Below are 12310 nucleotides of genomic sequence, written 5' to 3'. Positions count from 1 at the left end.
ATATATAAATTTAAGTTTTAAAGTTGTTGTTTTCAATTTTTTAGTCTCGATGTTCTACTAGAAAAATTCATACCCCACTAAAAGAAAAAAAACAAATTAAATTTAATTTTATAATCTTTGGGTTTGTTCTAGAAATATGTTAAGTCGGTTTGAAGAGGTTGCGAAAAACCTGCGAAATCATATTTAAAAACACAATTCCATTATTCCGCAAGTTATCTTTAAGCTTACCATTTCAAGCAATTCAACCCAAAAAATGTGGCTTTTATCTATGTTTTTTATTCATATCATAATTATGATTTCTTAAATAGTAAAATAATTTTCCTAGTTATCCTATTTCTAATCCAAAAAAAAAAATTTTTAATAAAGATTTTGTTTTTTCAAAAAACTAAACAAATGATCATATTCTTATAATTATATGAATACAAATATATTTATAAAAATATTATACCAAACAAAACCCGCAAGCCTGTAGTTTTAGTTTTTGTCTATCAAGATTAAAAATAATTCTTGACATTTCACTCGTCTTCTGTTTTTGTTTTTTTCTTTTTCTTTTGAAAATCTTTACACATCGTATTATTGAAGTCATTTTTTCTTGATGACTTATATTTTTTGTACAATCATGAATAATAGTGATAGATTAGATTTATTTAATAATGTAAACTATAGAAATTTGAACATTAACCAACTTATTCTAAATACGTTGACCAATATAATAATAATGTATCTCATGAATCATGACTATGAATAGATTGTTGATTGATATTCAAGGTTTTTGCATCTCTTAAGGTTCATTATTGCCTGGTTTCACTCCAACAATAAGATCATTTAGAGTAGCTTTATTTTTGTATATATGAGTCCATTTGTTTATATATGATAATCTAAAAGTCAAAGTAGTATTTTCCATTCGTTTGTATTTTGGAGTTATTTACGAGCAAAAATTAGCAATGTGAGCTTGGAGAGGATCTTATGTTGTCTTAGACATTGGAAGGAAGTGACATTAAGATAAAGTTTTATGCATATTTTAGATCTAAATCTCTTTATGAAAAAAGCTTGTTCCTTTTTCATCTTCTCTAGAGTTTTTTACCCTCTTTTTTTACTTGCAATATATTCTTGAGCCTTCACAGCTTCATCTACGTACGGTTTTAGTAAGAATGTGTGAGTAGATCTCTTTCAAAGAATGGTTTAGGTAGATTAGGTTAAACCGACAGTTTGATATGGATTCTTATGATCTTTATGCTTTCCATTATTTGGGATTCTTGATGCTAGGTTGAGGCTTGATCATCCAAAACTTTAACAATGGCCCTTTTTCCCGAAAAAGTGTTTAAGAAAATGTCTCTGTCTATATTTGCATCCTCTATTACATGTTAAAAAATCAAGATTTGATATTTGACTTTTTCCTTTCTTATTTCTTTAACAATGGTAAATCTCAATTTACATTCTACATTTAGGCAACACTCTCAATATCAGAGGTTTATAAATAATTCAAAACCCCAAATAGACTACCATATCCAAATCCTTTGATATCTTCTTCTTCCTTTGTGCCTATTTTAGAAGTAAGTAGCTGCTTCCTAAAGTCTTTTACTACAGTAAAATCAAATATATCTTTCTAAAAAAGAAGATGAGAGAATAGAGGATAACCACATGCTTCAATAGACTCGAATTAAAGACCTCAAACATAAAATAGTCAATGAAAAACACTACTTCCTTAGAACCTCCAAAACAAAACTCGAAACATCATTTCTTCAACATTTAGAATCTCCAAAATAAAACTTGAAACATCAGTTCATCGACATTCAAACTATAAACACTTACAAAAAAAACAGAAAAAAAAAACAAAATGATGCTACTATTCAAACCATCTTCGACCCTTGCAAAAAGGTCTAAACCACGTCCATACCAAAGCTTCTCCGAGTCTCTTCTAATCGATAGTATTGAAGCAACAGAAAATCTCACACGAAAATGGATTTCTCCTGATCTCTCTCCTTCTTCTTCTTCTTGCTCCCTCTCCTCAATTTTCTCAACCGATAATCGCCTCGAAGGAAGAAGATTTGTAGAAGTTATCAGCAGCCTACAATACGCGATCCAAGGCGTAATGCTGGTGAATCCCGAGTCCCACAAGCTCACTAGAGCCCATAATCTAGTCACCATCGCAATGAAACACTTGGAGAAGGAGTTTTATCGAATCTTGAAGTCGAACCGACGGAATCTTGATCCAGAATCCGTCTCCGTTCGATCTTCAAGATCATTCAACCCGAGGCAACAAGTCTCCATTTACTCCAACGTTCCCAAATCCGAAGACGCAGATGTCATGACCGATCTGAAAATGATCGCTGATTGCATGATATCTTCAGGTTACGAAAACGAATGCGTCAAGATTTACAAGAAGATTAGAAGATCGATCATCGTCGAATCTTTGAGCAAACTAGGGTTCGAGAATCTAAGTTTCGGCAAGATTCAGAAACTTGAATGGGAGAGTATGGAGAAGAACATAAAAAACTGGCTAGAAGCTACCAAGATCGTGATCGCTAACTTGTTCGACGGAGAAAGAATCCTCTGCGACCACGTTTTCTCGAGTTACGTCTCCATCGCAGAATCTTGCTTCTCCGATATCACGCTCGATAGTGCTTTGACTCTCTTCATCTTCCCCGTGAGCGTCGCGAGATGCCGGAAAACCGTCGAGAAAATCTTCTCCACGCTCGACGTTTACCAAACGATCTCTAAGCTTCTTCCACAAATCGAGGAGATCTTTAGCTACGACTCAACCTCAGCCGTCAGATTACAAGCTGCCGATTCTTTGAACAGCTTAGCCGGAGCGATTAACTCAATGGTCGCCGAGTTCGAAGCTTCGATCACTAAAGAATCTTCGAAATCGTCGATCCCTGGAGGTGGAGTTCATCAGCTAACGAGATATGTGATGAACTTTGTCGTCTTCCTCGCTGATTACAACGAATCTCTCGCCGGAGTTCTCACAGAGTCGACGTTACCGTTGCCGGAAGATTACGCAGGCGAGTTAGGATCTTTATCTTCTTCTTCTTCTCCGGTGACCACAAGATTCGCGTGGCTGATACTAGTCTTGCTCTGTAAAATCGACACCAAATCTAGGGTTTACAATGACGTGGCTCTCACGTATCTGTTCTTAGCCAACAATCTCCATTACGTGATCTCCAAGGTTCGAACGTCGAACCTTAGAGTCGTGCTTGGAGACGAGTGGGTGGCGAGTCACGAAGGGAGAGTGAGTCAGTACCTTGACAAGTACGAGAGAATCGCATGGGGAGAGGTGATGACGTCACTCTCCGACGAGGAGGCTGTGATGGAAGAAAACGTTGCAAAAGAGCGGTTGAAGCGGTTCAATGAAGCGTTAGAGGAGGCGTTTCGGAAGCAGAGCGATTGGGTGGTTCCAGATTCGAAAATGAGAGAGGATTTGAGAGATTCCGTGGCGAAGAAGTTAACTTGTGTTGCGTCGTCGTTTTATGAAAAGCACCACGTGGAGACTTGGGAGGATGTTGTCAGATTCGTCCCTGAAGGTTTGGGTAATTACCTTTCTGATCTCTTTCTAGGTACGGGAGGATCTTGTAGTATTGTTCCTTCTTCACTCAAATCTTCAGAATCAGGACGTTCACTTTCAGAATCGGGACGGTGAAAATTTTGTGGGGAAGTGGCGTTTGTGTAAATATTATACTTTTGAGGATCTTGGCGATGAAAAAATTTGATCGTTGGATTGTGACTTTCTTGAAAAATGTTTGATTGACCATCGTTGGGACACGTGTGGGCATGTGAAGCCTGTTGACCAATATTTGTATAGTGGCTTTTGTTAAAAAGGTTTTATATCAACTCAAAAGTCAAAACGTAGAAGCCCATCTAAACGGCTTGTTTTATTTTCTTCCTCATAAAAGTGTAAGCTGTTAAAGAAAAGAAAAAAGAAAAAAAAATTATGTTGGGTCTCTAACGCACAAGTAAAAATGAGACCCTTTTGTTAATCTAAAATATAATTTAAAAAAATGGCGTTTAACACATGGACGAAGGCTGTGCATTGAGTGAATTTTGTTGAGCTTGTGAGAAAAGATATAACATTTCTTAATCTTACAACAAAACATTTCTTAATCTTACAACAAAACATACTATAAAAGAACATGGCATTCGTATTTCATCGGAAATCGGTCAAAAATTCCCGACAAAACTGTTTCTATCAGAAAATTCCGTCAAAACTATCTTTCTTTCCTTATAGCATACTATCACTCGTGATCTCAGATTATAGGACTTTTGTTAGAAAGTTAATAGTGATCATGAACCTATAATCAAAATATTTTAGAGTGATGGCAAAGCGACCGGCCAGTGACCACTATGACTAAGGTTTTGATTGGTAATTTTGCGGAATGGCGGAACTGCAGAAAAAATCTTGCGGAATAGATTAAGCGACTTATAAGTCGCTTTTCTGCGGAATGACTTTTCCTTTGTATTTTTGTTAAGAAAAAACGCAGTCTGCATTTTTATGTGTATTTTTTCATTACACGAATTTTTGTTGATTGGCAAAAAACCTGCGGAATTGTATTTAAAAATGCAATTCCGCCATTCCGCAGGTTACCAATCAGAGCCTAAATGAACCGTAGGGTTTCAAGATTATCTTGTGTATTTTTAGACACGACCAGACACAGGAGCAAAGGAACCATGTGTTTTTGCAGCCAAGTTTTTATATATCTTCGAGGCTAAAAGATAAGAGGAAAAATCGTTATTTCCTATTGGTAATGGCGCAAACATGTCCTCTCTGAGTGGCGGGTTTACAACCTTAAGGTATGTATCAATATTTTCGTATAAATTTTAATACAATAATGGTGGACTAAGAACTTAAATCATATTAAACCCTGTATGTAATTCGGTCAGATTCTACTTTGGATTTTTTCAATAAATATTGAATATTATCCTTTCTAATTGTTTTGAATTACATGCACAAAAACATCTACTATGGTTAGTAAATGAACGCATTCATAAACACTCTTCAACCTCTTTTGGAGTCTAGAAATGATAACAGTTCCTAGCGTTTTTTATTAAAATAATTCATGCTAGAATCTCACGTGTTTCCACTGCGACTTTATACCCTTTTTCCGCATTATAATAAACAAAGAACCACATATTCGATATGGTTTGGTTTAGGATAAGATTAGCAGAGATTTTAGGAGATTTGATTTGGTGTTTGGATTTGATTTAGTAGTTAAGATTTCAGTTAGATATTATTTTCTTGTTTCTCAAGTTTATCATTTAGTTGTAAGGCTTCTTATATAAGCCAACGCTTTCACAGTTTAATAAGATGAGATATTCAGTTTACTCTTTCATTTCTAATATCTGGTATCAGAGCAAAGGCACTAAACCTATCGATCATTTCAAGAGATGACGGAAGCCGCAAGTTTCACTGCACCTGCTGTACCGAAGTTTGATGGAGACTACGACCATTGGAGCCTGGTCATGGAGAACCTTCTCCGTTCCAAGGAGTACTGGACGGTCAGTGAGCCTGGTTTTGAAGATCTAAAAAGGATTGAGGCGCCCACTCCGGCACAAAAAAAGGAGCTTGATGACGCAAAACTCAAAGATCTCAAAGCCAAGAACTACCTGTTTCAATCAATCGATAAAACCACTCTCAAGACGATCACTCAGAAGGAGACGGCGAAGCAGTTGTGGGATTCCATGAAGGTTAAGCATCAAGGGGGGGCTAGGGTGAAGCGAGCTCAACTTCAAAGGCTGAGAAAAACCTTTGAAACTCTGGAGATGAAAGCTGGAGAAGCGGTGGCTGGATACTTCTCTCGAGTCATGGATATAACCAATGACATGAGGAACTGTGGTGAGATCATTGACGACGTCAAGATCGTGGAGAAGATTCTTCGGAGTCTGACAGACAACTTTAACTTTGTGGTCTGTTCGATCGAGGAATCTAAGGACATCGACGAGCTCACCGTTGATGAACTGCAGGCGTCGCTGCAGATACATGAGAGTAAAGTGAGGGAGAAAAGATGCAAGGAGCAAGTCCTGCAAGTTGAGAACGAGCCAAGGAATGCTCGGGGAAGAGGAAGATGGAACTTCCAAAGGGGAAGAAGTGGAAACAGAGGATGCGGAAGAGGGAGATCATTTGTGAACAGATCGGCCATTACTTGTTTCAGGTGTGGAAAACAAGGTCATTATCAGTTTGAGTGCACAAGTGAGGAGAAGGATGTTAACTATGCAGAGCTCAATGAAGAAGAAGAATTTCTGTTAATAGCCCATGTGGATATAAACAATGATGAGGGAGATGGAATATGGTTTTTGGACTCTGGATGTTCAAATCACATGACAGGAGAAAAGTTGTGGTTTGTTGAGTTAGACGAAGGTTTCAAGCATTCTGTTCGTCTGGGAAACGGCTCGAGTCTGATGGTTCAAGGGAAAGAGAAAATAGAATCGAAGTAGAAGGGATCGTACAGGTGGTGAGCGACGTGTATTATGTTCCAAAGCTCACAAACAATCTGCTGAGCATTGGACAGCTGCAAGAGAAACAGCTGACGATCATAATCAAGAATGGAGTGTGTAAGATTTTCTACCTGGAGCGAGGACTGATTGTGGAGACACAGATGACCAGAAACCGTATGTTTTTGGTCCACGCTAAGAAGAGGTCGCCCCCAGGAAGCTGTTTCAGAATGGAGGATGAAGACTTGGGAGACCTTTGGCATCGAAGATTTGGACATCTAAACAATAAGTCCATTCAACTCATGCAGAAGAAGGAGTTAGTGAAAGGGATACCCAATCTTGTAAACGAACCAAAGGTCTGTACCGTATGCAATGTGGGGAAACAACAACAGAGCAGGTTTCCAAAGAAGAGCAAGTGGAGAGCAACAGAGAAGCTGGAATTGATCCACACGGACTTATGTGGTCCAATCACTCCAGTCTCTAACAGTGGTAAACGTTATCTGATGGTGTTAGTTGATGACTTCTCTCGGAAAACCTGGATCTACTTCCTTGCAGAGAAAGCAGAGGCTTTCGAGACTTTCAAAGTTTACAAGAGTCTCGTTGAGAAAGAAGCTAAGACCGTGATCAGAGGGCTGCGCACAGATAGGGGAGGAGAATTCACTTCTGAGGAATTCAATAAGTTCTGCAGAGATCAAGGCATAAAGAGGCAACTAACTGCAGCATATACCCCTCAGCAAAACGGGGTGGCTGAGAGGAGAAATCGCACGATCATGAATATGGTCCATGTTTGTTGTCGGAGAAGGAAATTCCAAGATCTCTGTGGCCAGACGCAGCCAGATGGACAACTCATATTCTGAACCGGAGTCTCACCAAAGCCATCAAAGACAAAGTCCCAGAGGAAAGATGGACAGGGATTAAACCGAAGGTGGATTACTTCAGAATTTTTGGTGCAGTGGCGCATGTGCACATCCCGGTGCAGAAGAGAATAAAGCTCGATGATCGCAGTCACAGGTGCATTCTTCTCGGAGTCAGTGAAGAATCCAAGGCTTATCGCCTATATGATCCAGCAACAAAGAAAATCATTGTAAGTAGGGATGTGATATTCGAAGAAGATGCGAATTGGGACTGGAAACTAAACATTCCTGAGGAAAGTGAGCTGGCTTGGGGAGATGATGAAATGTTAGATGGCAAAGAAACTGATGAAGAGGCAGAGGATGGAAGAGAAGAAAATGACAATGTTGTAGCAGAACCTGTGGAGACTGTTAACGGTAGAAAATCAGCAACCAGAGAATAGTGGAACGTCAAGGAGGCAGAAACAACAACCCACTTGGATGCAAGACTTTGTTAGTGGTGAGGAGATAAGCGAAGAGGAAGAAGAACTGATGAATCTGGCCTTATATATTTTTGGTGATGATCCGGCGAACTTTAATGAGGCTGAGAAAGAAGGAAAATGGAGGAAAGCTATGGAGTTAGAGATTCAGTCCATTGAGAAAAACAACACATGGGAGCTAGTTGATCTACCGGCTCATGCGAAGAAGATTGGTGTCAAATGGGTTTACAAAACGAAGTTAAACGAGGAAAGGAAAGTAGAAAAGTGCAAGGCTCGACTGGTGGTAAAAGGTTATGCTCAAACTGCAGGAGTTGATTACACAGAGGTATTCGCACCAGTTGCTCGTTGGGACACGATAAGGAGTCTTCTGGCTGTCGCGGCTCAACGAGGTTGGAGCGTTTATCAACTCGATGTCAAAAGCGCATTCTTGTATAGTGAACTAAAGGAAGAAGTCTACGTTGATCAGCCGGAAGGATTTATCAGAGCAGGGGAGGAAGATAAAGTGTATCGCTTGAGAAAGGCTCTCTATGGCTTAAAACAGGCACCACGAGCCTGGTTTAGTTGCATTGAGAGTTATTTTGTGAAGGAAGGTTTCCAGAAGAGCAGCTATGATCACACGCTGTTTTACAAGAAAACAGACAACAAGACGCTGGTGGTAAGTCTTTACGTGGATGACTTGATTTTCACAGGAAATGATGAACTCCTATGTGCAGAATTCAAGTCATCTATGCAGAGAGAGTTCGAAATGATTGATATTGGCAAGATGAAGTTTTTTCTTGGCGTAGAAGTTCACCAAAGCAGCAGAGGGATACACATTTGTCAGAAGAAGTATGCGAGGGAGGTTCTGGAACGCTTCAACATGTGGAACTGCAACTCGGTTAAAAATCCCATTGTACCTGGTGCAATCATCACAAAGAAAGGAAGTGGGGAAGTTGATGCAACATTTTACAAGCAACTTGTCGGGTGTTTGATGTACCTCATGGTAACGAGGCCTGATCTGATGTTTGTGGTGTGCTTGGCAGCTCGTTTTATGGCGGATCCTAAAGAAGAGCATATGTTGATTGCTAAACGAGTACTCAGGTACTTAAAGGGAACGTTGGACTTTGGAGTTTTCTATGTAAGATCATCAATCTTGAAGCTGATAGGTTACACAGACAGTGACTATGCTTGTGATGTAGACGATAGAAAGAACACCTCTGGATATGTGTTCTTACTAAATAGAGCAGCTGTGTGTTGGAGCTCGAGAAAGCAGGATATTGTTACTCTTTCATCCACAGAAGCAGGGTATGTTGCAGCGACTTCTGTGGCATGTCACAGTGTTTGGTTAACGGGTATGTTGCAGGAATTGGAGGTTTTGAATGAGGTCTGCAGTGACATCTTGTGTGATAACAGCTCAACAATCAAGCTGTCCAAGAATCCGGTTATGCATCGAAGAACAAAACACATTGATGTTAGGTACCATTATTTGCGTAACTTGGTGATTGAAGGGGTTCTGAAGCTGTCTTTCTGCAGAACTAATGATCAGGTAGCTGACATCATGACAAAGCCGATCAAGCTTGATCAGTACGAGAAGCTTAGGGAGTGTCTTGGAGTTCGAAAACTGGAGGATTAAACTGATGCAGACATGCTTCGGTTTAAGGGGAGGAATTTGTTGAATATTCGATATGGTTTGGTTTAGGATAAGATTAGCAGAGATTTTAGGAGATTTGATTTGGTGTTTGGATTTGACTTAATAGTTAAGATTTCAGTTAGATTTTATTTTCTTGTTTCTCAAGTTTATCATTTAGTTGTAAGGCTTTTTATATAAGCCAACGCTTTCACAATTTAATAAGATGAGATGTTCAGTTTACTTTTTCATTTCTAATAAAAGAACCATCAAGAAAACAAGATTGTTTTTTTTTTGTATGTTCAACAAAAGACAAGAATATATCCAATCATTTTCATTGTAAAGATATAATCGTAGCTTTTATATATATATATATATATATATATTAAAAGATAATTCAAAGATGTGTTGGAAGCTATTATTTGTATAGAATATAATATATATTTAGTAATGAATTTAAATATATATATATATTCATTCAGTCACGTTGAATTTTTTGTCAACCGTTGAATACAAATAATATTCAGTCACGTTGAATTGTTTGTCAACCGTTTGAGTACAAATATATTTGAAAGAAGGTATTATAATAAGATATGAATTACAATTAATTCTAACATGTTACAAAAGTGAATGAACTACGTACCTGCTACCAGAACGGATTAAGACAGATTAAGACAAACGTGAATTACATATCTGCTACCAGATTAGATTTAATACATAGGCGACTAGTCTAATATAATGTCTTTCCGTGACCTATATTATACTAAGATTTCTAGTGATGACATAAACAAAACCTGGTATATATTATGCAAAGCTGATGAAAGTTATCAAGTGCTAGTGGAAGTGGTCCTCTTTATTGAGATGTTGTCATCTAATTTTAAGTTAGAGATCGATTTTCTGCAAATGTCTACTCTAAATCAATCTAACTCCTCATATTTGGTTATTTAAATAGTGTCATGTTTAAAATTTCTGAAATCCAGTGAGTGAGATACGCAACAGTTATATTTTATCTTAGGAAAATTAGTTTGATGGTGAAAATCTGGATCAGAAGTTTAATTAAATTAACTTACAATAGATATTTGTGTGATAATTGGTTTAATCACTAATCATAAGTTTATAACAAACTATTGCTAATTAATTACTACTTATTTTTATTTTTGAAAATCCGCATTAAAGTCGTTACAAATTGAAACGTAATATGACATATATACTATTTGATATACAATAGTAAATTTTGAACTGTCGCAGATCTGTTGCAGGAAATATTATGACTATCAGACTATTGTCTCTTAATTAACTGCTACTAACTAAAAAGGTAGTTAGCAGATATAGTTAGAGAAAGACTAATCGAATAAAATTATAAAATAGTTACATATCCTATTTATTGTTGGAGGTGAATTTATTTTCAACGATTCACATCACGATACATGGATATCAATCTAGACAGAACCTCCCCGCTCGTGATCCTCCCGCGTTGACACCATCCGAATGTATTCACTCTAAAATTTAACAGTTATAAAATACTCTAACTTAATATACAGTACGTATAAGAAAATCTTTATAGTAATAAATACTTATGCGTACTTGGAATATAGTTAATTTTTCTTATCTTCTTGATTTGAATTTCTTGTATCAACGACAAAATACTCCAAGAATATCAGCGACATTCCAACCGGAGCCCTGGGCCAAATATATTGCCTTGCTTATTTTTGTATATATGAATAATATACACATTATCATGTTTGATCTATAAAAACCTGATCACATGCAGCATGTTCCACCACTCTTAGAAACTTTTAAAAATTCTTTTCTCAATAAAAATACAGATGGGATTTTTCGATTCGATAGTACTCATTTATTGATTGTTATATAGTGCCTGCCCTAGGTAAAAGCCATGGAAGCATTTCAAGCTATAATCCTTTATTTAATTTTTCAGCCAATTTTACTACAAGTATCTTATATCTCTACTCGTTTTAGATTAAATAGAGGTGGTGAGTTCTTATACCATTGCCTGCAAAACAATATAACTAGGTTTTATTTTTATTTTTTTGGCTTGTAGTCCTTAATTTTTTATCCGAATTTTCTGAACATTTTCCATTATCCGAATTTTTTGGCCCATTTTTTATCAAGAACATTTTGTGTAATATTTTTCAATATTTGCGTTATCTGTTTCTTTGTCTTTTCGGCGATTTTCAATACCTATTTTCTAGAGCCGATTGACTAAATTATCAGGAAAAAAATCAAAACAGCTTTTTTGGTCGTAAATTAAAACAACTTAAATTGACTCAGTACGGACTCGATGGATATTTAAAAGAAAAAAACAAGAAAGTAGAGTCAGCATAGCTCCCCACGTGCATGTATACATGTAAATGTACAAACAACTGCATGTATATAGTTATGGGAAATTAAGTTATTAAAGTCATAACCAGAACCCCCCAAAGCAATAACAATTCTATATACTATATTATGATTTCATAGTATGATGAGATTTTGTGATTTGACTTTAATACTGGAGTAAAAGTTATACTGGAAAACGATGGGATGGACAACTATGGTAATTATATGGCGACGGCACACCAATGAGTAGTATATATCATAATAATCTCTAATTAGTTCTTTTAAATTTTAATTGTATGTACATGTGAGTATGAACTAAGTGGTGGTGTATTAGTGGTTGAAGAATTTAATTTGAATATTTTTTTGGCAGATATCAAGTCTTTTCTGTATTTGTAGATGCTATCAATAAATAAATAAAAAACTCATGTTTTATAAGTTGAGATTATTAAATTAAGTTTCAGTGAGGGATTTCCTAGTTAGCAAAAAATATATATGTAAGTATGTAACTATACGTATAAATATATTGGTCAAGCATTTAAATGTAGAAAAAGATTTGAAACTTGCAATCCTATCAACTATTTTTATAAAAGATATGACGAGACTTCATTTGA

General features: G+C 36.8%; 1 protein-coding gene across 1 annotated transcript; it reads left to right on the top strand.

Annotated features, from left to right (window-relative positions):
* The first annotated feature begins 1837 nt into the window (after window positions 1–1837).
* On the top strand, window positions 1838–3640 carry LOC18027478 (exocyst complex component EXO70H1). Its single transcript, XM_006409834.1, has one exon. The coding sequence runs from the start codon at window positions 1838–1840 to the stop codon at window positions 3638–3640; it is 1803 nt and encodes a 600-aa protein (XP_006409897.1).
* Window positions 3641–12310: the final 8670 nt, after the last annotated feature.

The sequence above is a fragment of the Eutrema salsugineum genome, unplaced genomic scaffold (genome assembly GCF_000478725.1).
Source record: "Eutrema salsugineum unplaced genomic scaffold, Eutsalg1_0 scaffold_10, whole genome shotgun sequence".
In the NCBI taxonomy this organism is placed as follows: domain Eukaryota; kingdom Viridiplantae; phylum Streptophyta; class Magnoliopsida; order Brassicales; family Brassicaceae; genus Eutrema; species Eutrema salsugineum.
Note: the sequence above shows the minus strand (reverse complement) of the source record. Positions and strands in the feature narration are given on the sequence as shown.